The 20,701-nt window shown below is 47.5% G+C and overlaps 1 protein-coding gene across 2 annotated transcripts in view; it reads left to right on the forward strand.

Annotated features, from left to right (window-relative positions):
- Nucleotides 1–8,444: 8,444 nt before the first annotated feature.
- USP4 (ubiquitin specific peptidase 4) overlaps nt 8,445–20,701 on the forward strand; it is a 49,003-nt gene continuing 36,746 nt past the window's right edge. For both annotated transcript variants that reach the window (XM_079713571.1, XM_079713572.1), the window contains exons 1-6: nt 8,445–8,565; nt 10,377–10,504; nt 14,153–14,283; nt 15,694–15,820; nt 16,447–16,592; nt 16,723–16,784. In XM_079713571.1, the coding sequence (XP_079569697.1) occupies nt 8,465–8,565; nt 10,377–10,504; nt 14,153–14,283; nt 15,694–15,820; nt 16,447–16,592; nt 16,723–16,784 (695 nt within the window). In that variant the 5' untranslated portion in view covers nt 8,445–8,464. The remainder of the gene's footprint in view (nt 8,566–10,376; nt 10,505–14,152; nt 14,284–15,693; nt 15,821–16,446; nt 16,593–16,722; nt 16,785–20,701) is intronic.

Raw genomic sequence — 20,701 nt, forward strand, 5'->3', positions numbered from 1 at the left:
TGAAGAGTAGCCCCCACTCGCCACAACTAGAGAAAGCCCGCGTGCAGCAACAAAAACCCAACACAGCCAAAAGTAAAGAAAATAATAAAATTAAACAAAAAAAAACAGGGTCGGGGATTTTTGAGGATTATTTGTAGACTCCAAATCTGACTGCTGGAATGGAAACTAACAACCCATACACCTGGGTATATCTGGGTATACCTAGGCCATCTTTGACCTCCTTAAACCCCACATCTCTTCTCTAAAAGCCCTTTGCTCCTTTATTGCAACACTCATCATTCAGCCCTGTGCCATATACTCTGCTGGGTGCCAGGATACAGTCCTCAGGAAAGCAGAAAGACTCTATAATTACTAAATGCATGTTTAGTTCTATGAGAGTAGTATGGGGTACTTTGAGAATAAATTAGAGGGCCTGGCCCAGTGGGGAGGATCACGCTTTTGTCTCTTGGAGGGAGTGACAGTGAAGCTGAAGAGAGGTTAAGGAGCAGTTAGCTGAGGAACAAGCTGATGGAGGGTGGACAGGCAGGGAGTTCAGTGTGTGAAGGTCTGAGGTGGAAAGGTGGCATCACTGACAATCAGGTAACACAAGGAGGAGCAACTATGGGGAGAAGAAAAGTGTTTAGATTCAGATTTGGCGCATGAGACAACCAGATGGAGATATCTGGAGCAGGTGCTTACAAGAGGCTCAGAAAAGGAATCTGGGTTGGAGACAAAGGTCTAGTCAAGGGGCCAGTAAGTAGCCATTGGAGAGGATACGGTCTCACCTGGGGAGAGTGGCAAGAAGAAGATCAGGTGGCCTAAACTTGAGGCCTATGAATTCACAGTGCTTCTGGGTCAGATGGCAGAGAGGCACGGCTGGAACAGTGATGGATGGAATCAAAGAGCCGAGGGAAGGGACATTTCATAAAGAATTATTAGCTGGGGGGACTTCCCTGGTGGTCCAGTGGTTAGGATTCTGCACTTCCATTGCAGAGGGCACATGTTCAATCCCTGGTCAGGGAACTAAGATCCCGCATTCCTCATGGCGTGGCCAAAATAAAAAAAAATAAAAAGAATAGTTAGCTGGGATGAGTGCTTGTGAACTGAGGGTTCCCCAGCAAGTGCAGTGTTGGGGAGAGCTAGAGCTGTAACCAGACAGCAAGTGCCCGAGATCTACCAGGTCCTATTCTGGGAGCTAATACACAGTGCCCAAAAATCACCTGGGTGCTTGTTAAAAGCTATGTCCACGGCCCCCTTCCAGAGATGCTGATGTGGATAGCCTGGGGATTTAGGGTCCCATTCAATGTCCTACAGCTGAACCCATGAGGAGAGACTTCCTGCTCCAACTCTCCCCTTTCCTGTAAAGGGTCAGCGCGGCCCGGGCCACACTCTCTGGTTAGGCTCTGGGATGGGAATCCAGGGCTTTCCAAACTGACTCCAACTTCTTCCCCTCTGAGTACCTGGTGACTCACCCCTCCTTGCCCACTTTTTTTTTTTTTTTTTTTTTCTTCAGTTTATGCCTTGGGCTGCAAGAGAAAGGAAATTCTGAGATCCCCATGTGGCTGACACTGGCTGGTGAATACTCCTCCTCAGACTTGAAGCTGCATGCCTCCTTTAACTGTCCTTTTCAACTCTCTCTTTTTCTGGGAACACTCAGACTAAAGCCGGTTAACACTTTATCTTCCTCCCCAAGAAACTGGACATCTTCCCCCAAAACACACACACATTCTTTCTCATTCAACCATGCAACTGCTACTGGCTCTGACCTGCACCCACTCCACCCCATTGTGAATCAGCAGCTCAAATTAACAAGTAAAAGTGAAGGAATCCCAGTGAACCTGCCTGAGGTCCTGGCCTTTGGTAGCAGTGCCTCCGGGACACTGCCTGATCTGGGAGCAGGCAGCAGCATTTAGGCCACAGGTCTTCTGAGAAAGGGATGGGCTGTGCTGTTACTCAGTAGGTTCAGAAGCCTCCATTTTAGCAGTTCTTCCAGAAATGCTGGTTTTAAATTTTTTTTAAACATTAAATCTGATAAAATATGTATATGTATATTAAATCACAATGTACACACTAAAATTTATTTGTCAACTATTACCTCAACAAAGCTGAAAAAAATGTGATAAAATTCATTTGGTCAGGCATTTCTTGCACAATTAGTTCTTTTATCAGATGACTTCCTCATTCTGTCTCGATGTAGTTCCACAAACAACATTTAAAATAAGCTAATTTTCAGAGAGGCATTCCTGGCCTGATCAGCCTTTTCTCATAAGTTTTAACTTTGGGGTAATACTGAGTAAAAAATACTTGCTAAAGCTTTCCACAAGACAAATAAATCCACCCACAGCATGGATTTTTTTTTTTTTTTTTTTTTTTTGCGGTACGCGGGCCTCTCACTGTTGTGGCCTCTCCCGTTGCAGAGCACAGGCTCCGGACGCGCAGGCGCAGCGGCCATGGCTCACGGACCCAGCTGCTCCGCAGCATGTGGGATCTTCCCGGACCGGGGCACGAACCTGCGTCCCCTGCATCAGGGGGCGGACTCTCAACCACTGCGCCACCAGGGAAGCCCCACAGCATGGATTTTTAAAGAATGGGCAGGGATCCCTGTCAGAGTACTCTGAATTTGGCAGGTTTTTGTTATTACAATCACCAAATAGGCTAGATAAGCATGCTTTCATAGAGGTGTGACACACCTGGGCTGGCACTAAAATAAAGCCCAGCTGGAGCTGGTCAATAAGTTACCGGGCATCAGGCACTGCTGGATTGGGAAGCAGGAGCTCAGATGAGAGAAGTTCTTGCCCAAGGAGTGAGGGCTCATGGGCACTGGCCCTGGGGGTAACAGAGAAGCCAACTTGAGATCTGACATCCTTCAGCTTTGACCTACCCAAGAACTCAAATCCAGACGTGTCACATGAAAAAACAAAAATAAAATCACTAACTAGGTGGGCCACTTGCTGGTGGGTATTCTGTTAGTTGCTTCTGGATCAGAAGCATTGAAACTGACAGGACATGACAGTGATGTGCTGGGCAGAGGCCCAGTAGTCCTTCTATCATTCATCCTGCAGACAGAAACCCCACTCCCAGCACCCCTCCCAGGTCCAGTGTAGCCGTGGCCAGCAAGGCCAAGGTAGAAGACCACAGAACAGGCTCACTTAATCCAAATGCCCAGAGTAGGGGCAGTATCCAGGGGCAGGTGCAGCCCACCTTGGGTGGTGTCCTACAGTCCTGCAGGCTACCTGACTCCACAGGGAGGCGAGTGGAGGAAATCTGAGCCTCCCTGCAGAAGAAGCACCTATTACTCCAGCCTCCTCTGTCACCAGCACATGGCTATACCTGTGTACATGTGTGTGAATCTAAGGAAGCCCTGGTCCCGTCAGGATTCCTTGGCAGACTCATCATGCATCCTCAAAGGTCAGGGGGGATGTTAAGCATACTGTTTTTTTTGGGGGGGGGGGCCTCACCGCTGCGCAGCATGTGGGATCTTAGTTCCCCGACTAGGGATCGAACCCTCAACCCCTGCACTGGAAGTGCGGAGTCTTAACTACTGGACCACCAGGGAAGTCCCTCCCTTTTTTTTATCTTTAATTTTTTTTCATCTTTTTTTTTTTTTAATTTATTTATTTTATTTCTGGCTGTGTTGGGTCTTCGTTGCTGTGTGCGGGTTTTCTCTAGTTGTGGCGAGTGGGGGCTACTCTTCGTTGCGGTGCATGGGCTTCTCATTGCTGTGGCCTCTCCCGTCGCGGAGCACAGGCTCTGGACGCGCAGGCTCAGCGGCCATGGCTCACAGGCCCAGCCGCTCCGCGGCATGTGGGATCTTCCCGGACCGGGGCACAAACCCGCGTCCCCTGCAACGGCAGGCGGACTCTCAACCACTGCGCCACCAGGGAAGCCCAATTTTTTTTCATCTTTAATGTTAAGCATACCTCTGCTTCCTACACCAGTTGCTTATGTTTCCTTCCTAGCAAAGTGTCTACAGCATCACCCTCCATGTTCCTCTAGCACTTTTATCACACAACACACTATAATTACATGTGAAAACATCTTCCCCAACCTCACTGGCTGGGAACCCCTGGACGGTAGGGACTGTGAGGACATAACAGATTATCAGTCAAATGAAAAAAATGACTACTATCTGGATAATTCTTTCATTCATTCATTCACCCAAGAAATGCTTATGGAGAATTTGCTCTGTGCAAAGGGAAAATGACACATACAATTAATATCTAAATGCTTATTTAAGGTTAAGACATTGATGGTAACAAAATTAGAGCAGGAAGAGGAGACATGACCACACATGGGCCCAGGACACAACACCTTCCCCACCCAATCAGGGCTAGCTACCACAGTGGCATAACCAGAATGGAATCTCCAACATGGGAAAAATGATCCCACATCCTTTCTGTGAGATTCATTCAGTTTTTTGCCTCTGTCACCTTCCCCAGTAACCCAACCCTTATGTAACAGAGGTGAAAGTGTCACTGGTAAGACATTTAATTCTTCTAAAATGTACCTCTAGAGCCTTTCACTTTTTCACAGTCCCCTGGGCAAGGTAAGGAAGCACAGGCAAGAAGGAAAAAAAAGTATTTCTCTTCTGATGCCACCTCTAATCAAAAGGTGCCCAAGGGACTTCCCTGGTGGTGCAGTGGTTAAGAATCCACCTGCCAATGCAGGGGACATGGGTTCGATCCCTGGTCCGGGAAGATCCCACATGCCGCAGAGCAACTAAGACCGTGCGCCACAACTACTGAGTCCGTGTGCCACAACTACTGAAGCCCGCACTCGCTAGGGTCCGCGTGCCACAACTACTGAGCCCATGTGCTGCAACTACTGAAGCCCATGCACCTAGTGCCCATGCTCTGCAACAAGAGAAGCCACTGCAGTGAGAAGCCCACGCCCCGCAACAAAAAGTAGCCCCCGCTCACCGCAACTAGAGAAAGCCCACATGCAGCAATGAAGACCCAATGCAGCCAAAAAAAAAAAAGAGGTGCCCAGTATTTGTGAATACAGCCACATGTGCTCTGTGATTGCCGGCCAAGTGTGGACCAAGGGTGACTGGGGAGGGCCAACTCCAAGTAGGTTTAGAGCAAGCCATAGTACCAGCCAAGGCAAGAACTTTATGATTTGGAACCAAATAAAACTTAAAGTTCACACACCCAGACATTACAGACCCACAATTAGATAGATCATCACAGTCCAAGATCGTAGTATGTAACCAATCAGCCAGACCTGTTGCCTCCAGCTCTCTTCCTGCTTTCCTTCCTGTTGTTGTGCTCCAAGCTCCCTTGGCAACGGGTGAGTTGTTCAGTTCTGGGGTTTGGTTGTGGGGCCAAGAGAGGGGCCTACTAGGCCCATACCTCTCCCTAGGGGAAATGGCCCAATAGAGAACACAGTCCTGGGGCCAGGGTGTCTCCTGAGTTGAATCACTCAACTCCTTTCCTCCCAAATCCGCGGGTCACTCTCACAACATCAGGAACACACAGGCAGATGTTCATTGTTTCTAGTTCTCAGTTTTTAACATATAATCAAACTCACTAAGAAAGTTTTAAAACTGGAAATAATGGTGATCTTCTGATTATGAAGTTTCACTTTATTCCTTGCATTTTAACTACTGGCACTTGATAATTTTAATATAAATTTTTAGGGACTACCCATAATTAGTGTACTATTTTTACAGCTATTTAATAGCACTGAAGAGATCCAGGCTTAAAAAGATTTTCCAAAGTTTTCATTTTTATAATTAGGTTTTGTCCCCCTTTCTAGTGGTGCTGACGACTTGTCCTACTTCCTTAAGACTCTGACCCATGCCATAAATGGTATAGGAGAAACTGCTAAAAAAAGAAGAGTGAAGAAGACATTGTAATGTAGGTTCTGAAGTCATGTCAGTAACCCAACTTTCTTCTTCCATAAATAGGACTAAAGGCAGTGTTTCTCATTTGATAACATTTTTAACAATTTCAAAGAACTTTCACAGAAGGGCACTTGGGGTGTCAGGGTTGGCTCCCCAGATGTAGAATTATCACATGATGGTAACTCTTATCTGCAGGGGATTAACTGCTATGTGGTTATTCAAGGCAGTTTTTTGTTTTTGTTTTTGTTTTGCGATACGCGGGCCTCTCACTGTTGTGGCCTCTCCCGTTGCGGAGCACAGGCTCCGGACGTGCAGGCTCAGCAGCCATGGCTCACGGGCCCAGCTGCTCCGTGGCATGTAGGATCTTCCCAGACCGGGGCACGAACCTGTGTCCCCTGCATCGGCAGGCGGACTCTCAACCACTGCGCCACCAGGGAAGCCCCTCAAGGCAGTTTTAATTCCAAATTACTTTCCCCTGCTATCTACCCAACTGCCAAAAGGCCTTTGTTACCAGATGGTGTGTGATAGATGTCCCAGGAGTGCAAATTAATTTCAATTAGCCAAAACGCAACATAAAAATAGTAAATCTGTTCAGATGACCTACCACAGCTTCACCAGGCCAGCTCTCTCTTCCACCCCCAACACTGAACATGGCTCATCTGTTTCTCCTCTCCTCCCTCATAGGCACCTTTCCAAAGGTTCCTAGTAGGTCTCTGGGCTGCACCACTGTAGGCATAAAGCACCCTAGCTATTTCTCTCTGCTCTTCAACCTCCCACAATATCTGTGGGCCATTTAAGGCAGGACATATGGTCCCTCTGGCCTCCCTTCTAGCTTTAGCTCTCAGGTCCTTTCAGTCTGTGCCCAGCTCAACTGGCCTAATCTTCACTCTTTGATCCTTCCTTGCTTGCTCCAGAAATTCTCTTTGACCCCTCTAGTCTCCTCTCCTTTAACATGCACCATCATTTCTATGCTTTCTTCAAGACCACACTCGGGACTTCCCTGGTGGCGCAGTGGTTAAGAATCAGCCTGTCGCAGTGGTTGAGAGTCCGCCTGCCGATGCAGGGGACACTGGTTCATGCCCCGGTCTGGGAAGATCCCACATGCCGCGGAGCGGCTGGGCCCGTGAGCCATGGCCGCTGAGCCTGCGCGTCCGGAGCCTGTGCTCCGCAACGGGAGAGGCCACAACAGTGAGAGGCCCACGTACCGAAAAAAAAAAAAAAAAAAAAAAAAAAAAATCAGCCTGCCAATGCAGGGGACATGGGTTTGAGCCCTGGTCCGGGAAGATCCCACATGCTGCAGAGCAACTAAGTCCGTGGGCCACAACTACTGAGCCTGCATGCCACAACTACCGAAGCTCACGTGGCTAGAGCCTGTGCTCTGCAACAAGAGAAGCCACCGCAATGAGAAGCCCGTGCACCTCAACGAAGAGTAGCTCCTGCTCTCCGCAACTAGAGAACGCCTGCACAGAGCAATGAAGACCCAACGCAGACCAAAAAAAAAAAAAAAAAAAAAAAAATTACACTCAAAAGGTACTTAAGTCAAAGGCTCCCTTTCACAGCTCGGGGTCTAGTCTTTGGTTCATACCCTGTAACGGTGCTTATCACGCACTTCTTGGCACTGGGGCTATTTGTGGAAGACCCCCTCTCCTCTATTAGATCGTATAAGGGCAGGTACTGGGTCTTATTTATTTTTCTCTGAGGGCGGGAACTGCTAGACTCACATAAGCCAGCTGCCTGGTCTCCTCCTTGCTCTGGGCGTACTTCCTCCTCCAGGAGGAGGGCTGTGTTTTTTGTATGCAAGGTCGAGTGGGAAACATACGGTGTTGAGGACACTGTATCTTGCTGCAGCAACAAACCAGCAGCCTGGACATCTAATGTGGAGAATACACCTAGTCCTCTCCTCCCACCCGCGTTGCTATCGCCCCTCTGTGGCTGCCTGCCCCCCTGACAAAGTAAGCAGCTAGCTCAGTGGAGGGCTTGTGGAATTCGGCCTGGGCCAGGTGATCCTGGCGTCCAGACGGACACGATTGCTAATGACTAGGCCACACCGCCGAGTCCCGGTCCCAAAGCGCTGGTGCACCTGGCACTCTCCAAAATCCCTGTAGGGTCTCCCGTACAGGGACCTGGAGCCCACGTTTGGGCAGCTAAAGACTTGCCTAAGGTCTCTGCTGAAAGTGGACTGGCCGGAGTGAAAACAAGAAAATCTAGTTCCAGGCCTCCTCGCATCTGGCGCTGCGTTTATTTAAGACCAGGATAACACCGCTGGCCGGAAGGGGGTGCCGGAAGGGTCGTGGGGCCTGCGGTCTGACTCCTTGAGATCGTCGGGCTGGACAGGGAAAGAGGTGCCGGACGGCCACCAGGCGGCGAGACCTGCCGGGCGGAGGAAGCGCCGGCTTCATCTCCGCGCCGCCTCCCCTTCGGCCCCCCTCCCGGCTCCACCGCGCACTGGCGGGAGAGGGGCGACGCGTCCCGCCTGTAGGAAAGGCAGAGGCTGGCAGGCGCTGCAGGCCGCGGCGAAGGGAGGGGCTTGGGCGCGCGTACATGCGTGTGTGCGTGCGTGCGTGTCTACGTGGGCGGGGACCACAGCACGCTGTGCGCGAGGCGGATGTCCGGGCCGGTAGGGCCGGAGACACGGACGAGATGGCGGAAGGCGGGGGCTGCCGTGAGCGACCGGATGCGGAGACCCAGAAGTCCGAGCTCGGGGCCTTGATGAGGACTACGCTCCAACGAGGGGCGCAGTGGTGAGCGCTGGGCCCACCTTTCCGCCCCACAGGGCCAGGGGCCGGCGCTCGGATGCCCAGGTCCGGCCCCTCTTTCCCGGCTTGGGCAGGGGCCAGGCGGGGGCGATGTTAGTGACCCTGAGAGAGTGGCTTGACCCCCGCCCCTTAAGGGAGGGAGCCCTAGATTACCTCTGGGAAAGCGTGGGTGGAGCTGAGGGTCGTCCCGGTCCATTCGGAGCCCCGGGGGGCGGATCCGGCGGAGGCTAGGGCTACGGGATGGACAGAAGCGGAACGCTCACGGGGACCTTAAGGCTGAGGAGAGTTCTTTACCTTTGAGGACTCGCTTTGTGACTTTGGGCGAAGGCGTCCACACCTCACAGACCCTGATTCCTTACTGTTAAAACCAGGGTAGCGATATTTGGCGCCCCTGCCTTCAGTTGGTTGAGGCGTAGATCCGCAGTAGATACTTGTAAACTGCCGAACAGACGTCAAGGTCAGAGGCTGAACAAATGTCTGAGAGCCCCAGGTTATTTTGGTTGCAGATGTCAAAAATAATTGTGGCGGCAGCATTTCGGAGTGGGAGAGGCGGGTAGCCTAGAGCCTAACTAAAAAGAGGATTAAAAGACCAGGATTTAGAAGAGCAAGTCTGAGTCAGGAAGTTTTTCTTAATAAATTGTCTAGTAGAAGGGACAGGACTTCCACTAGTGAAGAGATTCCTGGGTGGTATTAATGTGTGTGGGAGCAGAAAACTGGGGCTTGTCTTTGCATTGAATATGATTGATCAACCCTCTTTAGGAAACTGTGGTAGTGGTGATAATGCCCCTTATAGTGACAGAGGAATTGAGCAGGGAAGAGAAGCATTGAGATTAGGAAGAATTCAGTCTCTACAGTGTTCTTGAGCTAGCCAGGCTGTGAAAGGCAGGGCAGGCAGGAGTACTTTTAGATGATATCCTGAGTAGTGGTGGCACATGAAAAATACTCAGCAGAAGCAGAGGAAGTTTCACATAGACTAAAATCACACACTAAAAGTGTTTGGAGGGGAAAGAGCATTTTAGAGATTTGGATATACTTATGGATCCTTGTGGCCTTGGGGAAGCTGCCTGATCTCCACTGAAGTGTGTTGGTTGTAAAATTTGAAGGACTCACCAGTATAATTGTTGTGCTTTGTTCCCCCTACAGAGGTTTTCCCCTCCTTCTGTCTTAATTGTAAAACAGCATGGTGATACTTCTAAAATATAACCAGATCAACTTAATGCTTTTTTGACAAGATAAACACACCAAGACAATATTATATGTATATATGTGTGTGTATATATGTATACATGTGTACATGTATGTGTGTGTGTATACACACACACATATATATATACACACACACAAACACAATTTTTGATATCTTGTTTGGTCCTCAGAGGAAAACTGAAGTGTGTGATGTTATTATCTCATTTTTAGAAAGAAAATTGTTTTACTGCTGTTCACATCAAGCAAAGCACTGTAACCAAACTGTCTGCCTGGACAAAGACCTCTACAAAGATCATTATGAAATTAATGACATGGTCATTAGCAAACAAGGTTTTCCCCATAGAAAGAATTTCTTTAAACAAGCATTTTGAAGCCAGTCATTTCCTTCCTTTCATTTATGGATTCTTCCAACAATCATTTCACTTAATGGATGCCTGCCTTGGGCCAGGCTCACTGTGCTCTTGAAAGTGTGTTTTTTAGTGGGGGTTGCTTGCTCCCCAAGTGGAAGGACCATAAAAAAATTGAGGGAGCAGCTGCAGAAACTTACAAGCTCTGCTTGTCTGGTACAGTAAATTTTTGTCTGTCTCTAGGTATCTTATTGACAGCCGGTGGTTCAAGCAGTGGAAGAAGTATGTGGGCTTCGACAGCTGGGATATGTACAGTGTGGGTGAACATAATCTGTTTCCTGGCCCGATAGATAACTCCGGACTCTTTTCAGGTGCAGTATCCTGTTGCTTATCTAACTGAAATGTCCACCTGGGTAGTGGCCTGAGGTCATGTGTATCTGTAACATAGATATCGTGAACCTGACTTTCCTACTGTGAGGGGATAGAAACAAGTGTCCTTGACTTGTGTCTATAGCAGAAGTCTATGCAGACCCTCATGGAGAAGTTAAGCTGCTTTTTTTCCCCTAAATTAACTGCTCTTGGTAAGAGCGTGCTTCTAGCATTTTCAATTTCTGTCTGCCTGTCTCTTTTTCTCTTTTTTTTCAAATTAGTTCTGCTAGAGATTTCAGATTTTAGATTAGTGTATTGAATGGAAAGAAATAGGATATCATTTTTTTTTTTTTTTTTTTTTTGGTACGCGGGCCTCTCACTGTTGTGGCCTCTCCCGTTGCGGAGCACAGGCTCCGGACGCACAGGCTCAGTGGCCATGGCTCACGGGCCCAGCCGCTCCGCAGCATGTGGGATCTTCCCAGACCGGGGCACGAACCTGTGTCCCCTGAATCGGCAGGCGGACTCTCAACCACTGCGCCACCAGGGAAGCCCTAGGATATCATTTTGAAACGGCATCTGGAATCTGAAATTTGGGAACCAGAATTTTCTGTGTGACCTTTGCAGTAAAGTAAATTGTAGACCTGTCAACATTCATCAAGCATTCCTGTGATGGCCGTGTTTGCCATAGAAGTAGTGTAAGGGGAGGTGGAAGGTTAGTAGAGTTATGATCACTGTCAGCTCCCAATAGAAGAAGTGACTGAAAAAGTGATGTATGACACACCTGAGCTTGGCTTGCACCTTTAGATGCACAGAAATGGCAATTGGCCTTTCCTAGGCTTTGTTCTGCCTGGCATTAGACTCCCTTGCAACCACGACAGAGGTGATCTGTTGCCTGGGCCCACAATCAGGGCAGCAGGAAGGCAGACAGTGCATGAGGCTTTTGAGGCTTGATTCAAGTACATAACACTACCTGAGTGTTTTTAAAAGTGAGCAGTGCTTCAGCATATACCTTGTTTTAGGGGAGGTCTGAATGACAATAATGTCATAGGCTTTGTTTACTGATGTAAGTCAGATGGTGGCAGTATACCATGAAGTTACCCCAAAGGATAATTGCATTGTGTTTGCACTTTGTCCTTTTCCCTCTTTTTTTTTTGAAAAGGAGAATTCTTAAGGCTTTTAATAGTATTGGTGATGAGAATGCTAGAGCTGGAGCGACCGTCTGAAGTAATTTTGCCTGACCTTCAGCTAAGGACAAGCATTCCTTCTGCGGTCTTCCAATTTGATGTCACCTGGCTTAGGCTCAAAACATTTGTTGTGTGCTTGGGAAGTGAGAAGTACATTCCGTTCAGACCCTGGAACATTGACAGTGTGGGAATGGTCTATCTCTGGCCAGTGAGGGCTACCCTCTTAGATCTTGGGCTCTCCAGTCACCTGCCAGTCCCAGTCTGGCTGCCTTCCGCCTAGGGTCATGGGAATGACCTAGAAGGGGCTCTTAAACGTAGGAAGGAGGGGGTAGGGCAACTTGCTAATGTTGTCTGCAGAGCACCCCTCTCTTATTTCCACCTGTGCCCCTGCTGTATATCTGGAATCCCAATGCTTAGACCAAACTGTGCTCTCCTTTTTTTGCCTTGATTTGCCTCTGTTGGAGAAATTTGCAGAGCCTAAATCCTTTTTGTAAAACTCATGTGTGATTTTTAGCATGCTGCCCTTGGACTGATCCAGTTTTAAGTGAAAATAGTGAACTGCATTGAAAATTCCAGTTAAGTTCCTGTGTTTGCCCTATAGTGTCATAAGAATGACATTTTGAGAAGATTGTCACTGAGCCCCAGAGGAGAAAGCCTTGTAAGAATTGATGTACTTGGGGTTGATGATGCTAAAAGCTCTCGGTTCCTTTCCCACATTTAAAGGTTTCTGGCTGCTGTTTGGCACGGTATGCGTGGCCAGATCTGCATAGTGCTTAGTGTTAGAAGTGAAGGTGTATGTCTCCAAGTAAGACAAGTGAATAACCTTTATGAGTTTTAATTTGCAAATCAGAGAAAACCTTGGAGTTTAGGTGTCAGTTTTTTTCAGAAGCTCTTGTTTCAAGTAGACTGATAAGTACTACCCCTGTGCCATCCTTCTATTGCTGAATAGAAAAGGGGTGGTTGGTCAGTATTAATCATGCCAGAGCTGCTGTGGAATGTGGTTGGCTCATCAGTGAGAAGGAGCCACTTTTTTTTTTCTTTTAAATTATGGTAAAATACACATAAAATTTACCATCTGCATATTTTTAAGTGTTCAGTAGTGTAAAGTATATTCACATTGTTGCACAACCCTTCTCCAGAACTTTTTTATCTCACAAAACTGAAACTCCATACGCGTTAAACAGTATCTCCAATCTCCTTTCCCCCCAAGCCCCTGGCAACCACCATTCTACTTTCTGTCTCTGAGTGTGACTATTCTAGGTACCTAATGTAAGTGGAATCATATAGTATTTCTTTTTCTGTGACTGGCTTATTTCATTTAGCATAATGTCCTCAAGGTTTATCCATGTTAACGGCATGTCAGAATTTCTTTTTTTTAAAGGCTGAATGATATCCCACTGTGTGTATATACCACATTTTGTTTTTCCATTCATCCTTCTCACCTTGGTATTCCTGTTCTCCAAGGCTGTTTAGTTCCTTTCCTTTTTCCTTGGAAATTAAAAAGGCAGAGGTGGATCAGATCTGAAGCTCGCCTTGAGGAAGGGCAGAAGACCTCATGGGGTAGGGTGTAAACTGGTGGGAGAGGTGATAGGAAGCCCTGGTCACCTTGTGCATGCCATTCTTTGTTTTTTGTTTTGGTTTTTTTGGGGTTTTTTTTTTTGGTTTTTGTTTTTAACATTGTCTGCCTTGAATTACAGATGAGTTGCACCATTGTGGGTACTTTTTGCTTCCCTGGCTTCATGGCTTCATTTGTCTAGAGAATAGTGGCTTCCACTACTGCGGGAGTGGGTGTAGATGGGCACAGGCTTAGCAGGGAGGCTTCCTTGATGGGAGATGATTAGTCTTCCCTTGATCCAGTCCCTTGGTCCTCCATTGAGAGAGTATGTTTCAGACCATGGATGTCCTTTTCTGACTCACAGTCATGTTGCCTCCGTGTGGGGTATAAGATGGATGCTTAACATGTTAAAGGTGTTCTCCCTCCACATGGCCGATGTCCAGCTGAATTTTCACTTGGAGTGTTGAAAACTAAGAATGCTAAATGACTCTTGGTAAAATAAATTTAACTTCAATGATTTGTTTGTTTGCTTTCTTAGTAAATCTTTCAAAGGAAGATGATATCTGACCTTAATGCAGTTTCACTAAGCAGAATATTACGTTAAATATTCATAGTAAACAATTTTAATTGTGGAATCTGGAAGCACTTTGAAAGTGTAAATTGAAGTTTTTCTCTTTTCTCTTTCCTTCTCCCTCCAACTATGGAAGAAATACAAGTTCCTCATAAAATGTTCAGAAAGCATGGCTAAAGACTCCAGGTCTGCTCTGTGTTATGGCCAGTGACAGAATTTTGGAATTTTGTGCTTGTTCCTATAAATGCTTTTCGTGTTTCTGAAAAGTACATAAGAATCATGTAAAACAAACATTTCTGGGGAGAAGAGCAGTGAGCTATGTGCTGTTTTCCTTTTTCAGATCCTGAGAGTCAGACCTTGAAAGAACATTTAATTGACGAATTGGACTATGTATTGGTCCCAGCCGAGGCCTGGAATAAGTTACTAAACTGGTATGGCTGTGTAGAAGGCCAGCAGCCCATTGTCAGAAAAGTGAGTACATGAATTGTTACACCTGCTGGTCAGTGTCTGTGAGTGCTCCCTGACGCTGACTGGTATTGGTTTCCTGGGGTACTGGCCATACCTAAGAAGTTGAATGGAGGCCTCCAGACATCACAGCTGCCCAGTGGCTTGGGATATGTCCAGCGGTGCAGTGAGAGCACATTCTGGAAGGTTCTGTGAGAGAAAGTTCACTTGGGGTCATATGGGTATACAGTAATGTACTGCTTCTTGTTTAACTTAACCTTTCTGATATTGCTTTTCCCCCTGTGCTTTTGTTTGTTTGTTTTTGTTTATTTTTGGCTGTGTTGGGTCTTCATTGCTGTGTGTGGGCTTTTCTCTAGTTGCGGTGAGCAGGGGCTACTCTTCGTTGAGGAGCCCGGGCTTCTCATTGTGGTGGCTTCTCTGGTTGTGGAACACAGGCTCTAGGCGTGTGGGCTTCAGTAGTTGTGGCTCGCGGGCTCAGTAGTTGTGGTGTGTAGGCTTAGTTGCTCCGCGGCATGTGGGATCTTTCCAGACCAGGGATCAAACCCGTGTCCCCTGCATTAGTAGGCAGATTCTTAACCACTGCCCCACCCGCGAAGTCCCTCCCCCTGTGCTTAAGAATCTCTGGTCACACTGTTGAGTACCTCGGAAAACAGCTGTTTATATCCGAGAGAACAGTCTCTTGAGGGAAGGCAGGCCCTGGGAGAGAAACCCAGATTGTTAGCCCCTCTGGTAGACAGGACTGGTGAGAATACCACCAGCCTGATTCCCACAGTTGTTCGCATATCCCACTGGAGGAGGACATCACAGGAGTCCACATGACTGCTGATACGTAGGCATTGGGTAAATTTCTTACTCTGCCTGGTGTTTAGTTTCCTTTCTTAGCAGAGTAGGAAAAGGCTGCAGTCCTGAGGCCAAGCTTCTAAGAGTCGCTCTTCAGGGCCAGAACTACCTTCTTTCTCCAGCTTGAAACCTGGGACTCCAAGAGGGGTTAGGTATCAAATGGTTAGGGGCATGCCAGCCTCCCACAGATGTCCGCTCCTGCCCACAGTCCTGCCGTGTGGCAAGCGTGCTGCCAAGGGCTTTAACTGTATTCTCTAGGCCTCTGATTCCACAGACCCTGCAAGGGAGGCATCATGATCCCCACTAAGAGATGAACAGTGACTTTCCTGTTGTGCACTGTTGTTGCCAGCTCTGGTTCCATCCAGATGCACTTGGTTGGTCCTAATGAGTGGAAGTAAGGTTTTTAAACTAGGACAGATACCAGTGGCTTTAAAAATCTGTACTTCTGATCCCCCGGTCACTTAAGGAAACTGATTATCATGTGGATTCTGCTTTTTGCCACTGATGAGACATGTTGCTTCCAAGACTGCCCTGGTGTGGAACCACTGCTCCTTTACCCGTGCCTCTTGTTCACAGGTTGTAGAGCATGGCTTATTTGTCAAGCACTGCAAGGTGGAGGTGTATTTGCTGGAATTGAAGCTTTGTGAGAACAGTGACCCCACCAATGTCCTGAGTTGCCATTTCAGCAAGTCAGATACCATCGGTGAGTAGCTGGGCTGGAGTTCCAGGTATCCAGTGAGAGTGCAGGGCATTGTGGCTAATGAGAGGGAAGCTGGGGCACCCTCTTCAGACTTGTTACCCAGATAATCTCGGGTTGTGGTTACCAGTCCTGACCTGGGAGCCTGCTCCCCAGGGCATTCTTGTGGACAGCTAAGCCTGGGAATCATATTGTATAAAACACTGGGCATGGTCTCTGCCCACTTAACATATGGTAATAAGGGGGAAGAAATGCAGATTCAGAGAGATTAATGTCACTTATTCAGAAATCTCAGTGAGAAAACGGCAGAGCTAGCATTTGAAACCAAATCTATCTTAACTCCAAAGATAAGTTTTCTGACTTTTCCATGTTGCTTCTGTGCTAAAAATGGGGACCCACATCATTAAAGAATGGGAAGCATAGGGACAATTTTTGGTTGTATGAGTGCAAGAGGATGCCCATGGAAGATGTTTGCCTTGGGAGTCACCAAGGGGCTAAGGTCGGTCAGAAGTTTTGATCCAGAGCATCCAGTGACCATCTGAAAAGGACGGAGGATGAGCATTAGCTTGCCATGGCTGTTGCTGGCCTTGCTTCTGGAGAAAGCCCTGAGTGATGTTTCTGCCTGTCCCCAGCAACCATTGAGAAGGAAATGCGGAAGCTGTTCAACATCCCTGCGGACCGTGAGACACGGCTGTGGAACAAATACGTGAGCAACACCTACGAGCAGTTGAGCAAGCTAGACAACACTGTGCAGGATGCTGGGCTGTACCAGGGTCAGGTAGGAGGGCCCAAGCCATGCCCCAGCAGACAGCTCTGCCCAGGGTGTGTGGACAGGTATCTTTTGGTTCTGAGCATGTCAACAGTGAGATGGTTTGCACATTCCTAATATGGTTTCCCCTTTCACTCAGGTGCTAGTAATTGAGCCCCAAAATGAAGATGGCACGTGGCCAAGGCAGACCCTGCAGTCAAAGTAAGTGGACTTTTTCTCCCTGCAGCTGGGCACACAGGTTTAAGAGAGACACTATTTCCTAAGGCAGTTACTTGTGCTAGGAAAATAAAATTCTAAATCAGATGAAAACATATTCGATTATGTATCCGGAGTCTATAATCCTGGCTTTTGGTAAGCAGCATGCTGGGCAGCCATCTCAGGGGAAGCTGTCAGGTGTGTGAACAAGGCAGTGAGCCTCTGCTTGTTGAGAATGAAAGGAGAAGAGAAGAGGCCAGGATCTGGGCCAGGATCTGCTCTGCCAAGAGGTGGCTTTGTCTCTGTCAAGGGCATTTATTTTCTCCACCTATAGTTAGAGGCTTTGATGGAAGAGAAGAGGGCTCAGGCATGGGGTCTTGAATGACTTAAAGGTAATAGTTTGATCCCATCCCACTCTTTACCCAGGGACCTGTTTCTCGTTGTTCTCGTCATTCGCTGGGGGAATTACTCTGCTCCTTAACTGGGGCTCCAGGCACCTCTGTCTCAGGAGATGTTCATGTGTGGTGTGGAGTTAATGCATGTTCTGAGAAGGGGACAGAAGTGTTGAATATTTTTTATGGTATAAGATGAGGGAATCATGTCTGTGTTCCAGTAGTTAATGGGGACAGTGTTGGTCTTTGCTTTCTTCCCTCAGTCAGGCCCTGGACAGTGACTGTTTTGTAGTAATGGGCTCTTAGCTCTTTTGAAAATTATGAAAGCTCTGAGCTCTCTCTCAAGAAACATGCAGGAAGACGCAGCATTTTGACAATAATCTCAAGGGTTTTACAGACACCCTGAAGCCTAGCCATGGACTTCAGTTTAAGAAACTCTGGTCACCAGTGCCTGAGAAGATGACAAAATAGCTATGGTAGGCAGAATAATAATCATGTCCCTCCCCAGAGTCCATGTCCTAATCCCCAGAACCTGTAAATATGTTAGGTTACATGGCAAAAGGGACTTTGCTGATGTGATTAAGGATCTTGAGATGGGGAGATTATCCTTGATTATCTGGGTAGGCCCAGTATAATCATGAGGGTCCTTATAAATGAAAGAGGGAGACAGGAGAGTCAGATGTGAGGGCAGAAGCAGAGTCAGAGCAGTGAAGTGTGAGAAAGACTCGACTGGCCATAAGCCAGGGCAGGTGGGAAGACTCTAGAAGTCCCTAGAGCCCCCACCAAGGAACACAGCTCTGCCCACACCTTGATTTAGCTCAGTGAGAAGAATTTTGGACTTTGGACCTCCAAAACCGTAAGATAATAACTTTGTGTTGTTTAAGCCACTAAGTTTGCGGTAATTTGTGACAGCAGCCATAGGAAACAAATGTACTAGCCCAGCCTGCTGACTCCCTTCTTGGAATGGAAATGCCACAGAACCAAGAAAAAATAACATAAAAACTGCGACAGCCCCCTTGGGAGAAGGTGCTTGGATTCTAGTCTGTGAGGTCGGGTTGACAGCTTGGAGTGGAAGAGCCCGTGTGTACTAGCCAAGGAGACTGTTTTTCAGTTGTGCCTTTTTCTCTTCCTACTGTTGCTTTTCCCCATCCCTTCCACACCCTCAGGCCTAAGAGATTCCAGTGAAGGGAAACAGCTTTTGGAAAAGAGGAGTGCCTCATTGAGATGCCCTGAAGGTTTGAGTCTCCTGGTAGAGGGTGTCCAATGGTGAATGAGCTCAGAGCAGAAGTCCTAAGGCACATTCGCCTCCCTACTCCCTCAGTAGTGCCGGACGCTGTTCTAGTTGCCAAGGATACAGCAATAAAGTTTCTATCCTCAAGGAGCAGAAAATAGATAAATTTAAAAAATACACGTCTGAAGATTTACAAGTACTGTGGGAAAAAATCAGGGAAGAAAATAAGCAAGTGCTAAGGCTTTGGGCATATTTAAACAGGCCGATGGGGAGGCCCCGCTGAGGTACCATTTGAACATGGTCATGAAGAAGGCGAGGGAATCAGCAGTGAGTGTGGTGTGGAGAACAGCTTTGTGAGGCAGAGGTGACAGCAGATGGAGAAATCCTGAGGCAGAGCAGGCCCGGTTGAAGGCCAGCAGGAGTTTGTTATGGCTGGTGCTTGGAGGGATGACAGGAGGGCTGAGGGGATGAGGCCCAAGAGATGCTGCGGCGGTCGGCCTGTGATCCTTGTGAGACTCTAGCTTCCGTCTTTGCCTTTCTGTGAGGTGGGGAGCTCATTTGAGGGGTGTGGTGAGTGAGGAGCGGGGTGATCTCACCTGGTGAACGGCTCACAGGGAGCCACAACGGGAAGCTGACAAGTATAGTGAGAATTAAAGGAAAGTGACAAATTGACAGGTTGTGCTAGTTGGAGCAGAATTCATATTCCCAGCTGCTTAGGAGGACGGAAGAAGCATAATGGAAAAAGAGGAAATGGGTACATGAAACAGGAACAAGGAGATACCTCTGTGGGAACAGAGAATTCGGGGGCTGGGTTGAGTAGCAGAATGGGTGTAGCTCAAGACTTGAGTGTAGAAGTCGGAAGGTCAGGTTGAAGAATGCTAGGGGATAAGGAGGTGGAAGATAATAGAAGAAAAGTGCTGTGGAGGGTGGGAGTAGAAATGTCACTGTCCAGATAATAGGAATCTCAGAAGCAGAGAGGAAATGAGGGACAAGGGGAAGAAAATGTTAGAAGAAATAATGACCAAGAGTTTCTCAGAAATCATAAAAGAGGATACATCTTAAATGTAAAGAATGCTAAACACGACAGAAAAAACAAAGCCCACACCAAGACACGTTAGATTGAAATTTAACAACAAAGATGTAGGGAAAATGTCAAATCTGTTTGAAAGAGAAAGTCACGGTGAGAAGCAGCTAATATCAAACTTCCCAACAGCCACAATGGACCTAGGAGATACTTTTTCAGTATCAAAGTAAGAAAACTTTAAATATTTATTTAGGCTGTCTTATTATTTAGGCCAGGTCTTAGCTGTGACACATGGGATCTTTATTATTTATTTATTTAAATTTATTTATTTATTTTTGGCTGTGTTGGGTCTTCGTTGCAGCACGCTAGTTGCAGCGAGTGGAGGCTACTCTTCTTTGCAGTGTGCGGGCTTCTCACTGCAGTGGCCTCTCGTTGCAGAGCACGGGCTCTAGGGTGCGCTGGGTTCAGTAGTTGTGGTGCACGGGCTCATTTGCTCTGCGGCATGTGGGATCTTCCCGGACCAGGGCTCAAACACATGTCTCCTGCACTGGCAGGTGGATTCTTAACCACTGTGCCACCAGGGAAGCCCAAACACACAGGATCTTTAGTTGCAGCACACAGGCTCTTAGTTGCGGCACGCAGGCTCTTAGTTGTGGCATGCGTGCGGGATCTAGTTCCCCAACCAGGGATCAGACCCGGGCCCCCTGCATTGGGAGTGCAGAGTCTTACTCACTGGACCACCAAGGAAGTCCCAAAGGCAGATAACTTTAAAACTAGAATTTTAAAACCTACTAAACTGTTATCTGAATGTAAAGATAATTTTCTCTGGCATAGATGACTTTAGAAAGTTTTCTACACAGAGCTCCTCTTTGAAAGCCTCTTGGGGGAAGTAGTGTTAGCGTCCAGGAGCAGGCAGTAAAATCCAGAAGGTGTAAGGGAAAGTATACAACTAGTGAAGTGTTCTGTTGACCAGAAAAGCAAGGAGTTTATGACTTTGGAGTAAGCAAAGATTTTTTACACAAGACACAGCACCACAAACCATAGAGGAGGACGTGGATAGAGTGGATAACTTTTTTTTTCCTAAGGTTTTTTTTTTTTTAATAAATTTATTTATTTTTATTTTTGGATGCGTTGGGTCTTCGTTGCAGTGTGCGGACTTCTCTCTAGTGGTGAGCGGGGGCTACTCTTCATTGTGGTGCACAGGCTTCTCATTGCAGTGGCTTCTCTTGTTGTGGAGCAAGGGCTCTAGGCGCGCGGGCTGCAGTAGTTGTGGCTC

Source organism: Hyperoodon ampullatus, assembly GCF_949752795.1.
Source record: "Hyperoodon ampullatus genome assembly, chromosome: 10".
Taxonomy (NCBI): Eukaryota; Metazoa; Chordata; class Mammalia; order Artiodactyla; family Ziphiidae; genus Hyperoodon; species Hyperoodon ampullatus.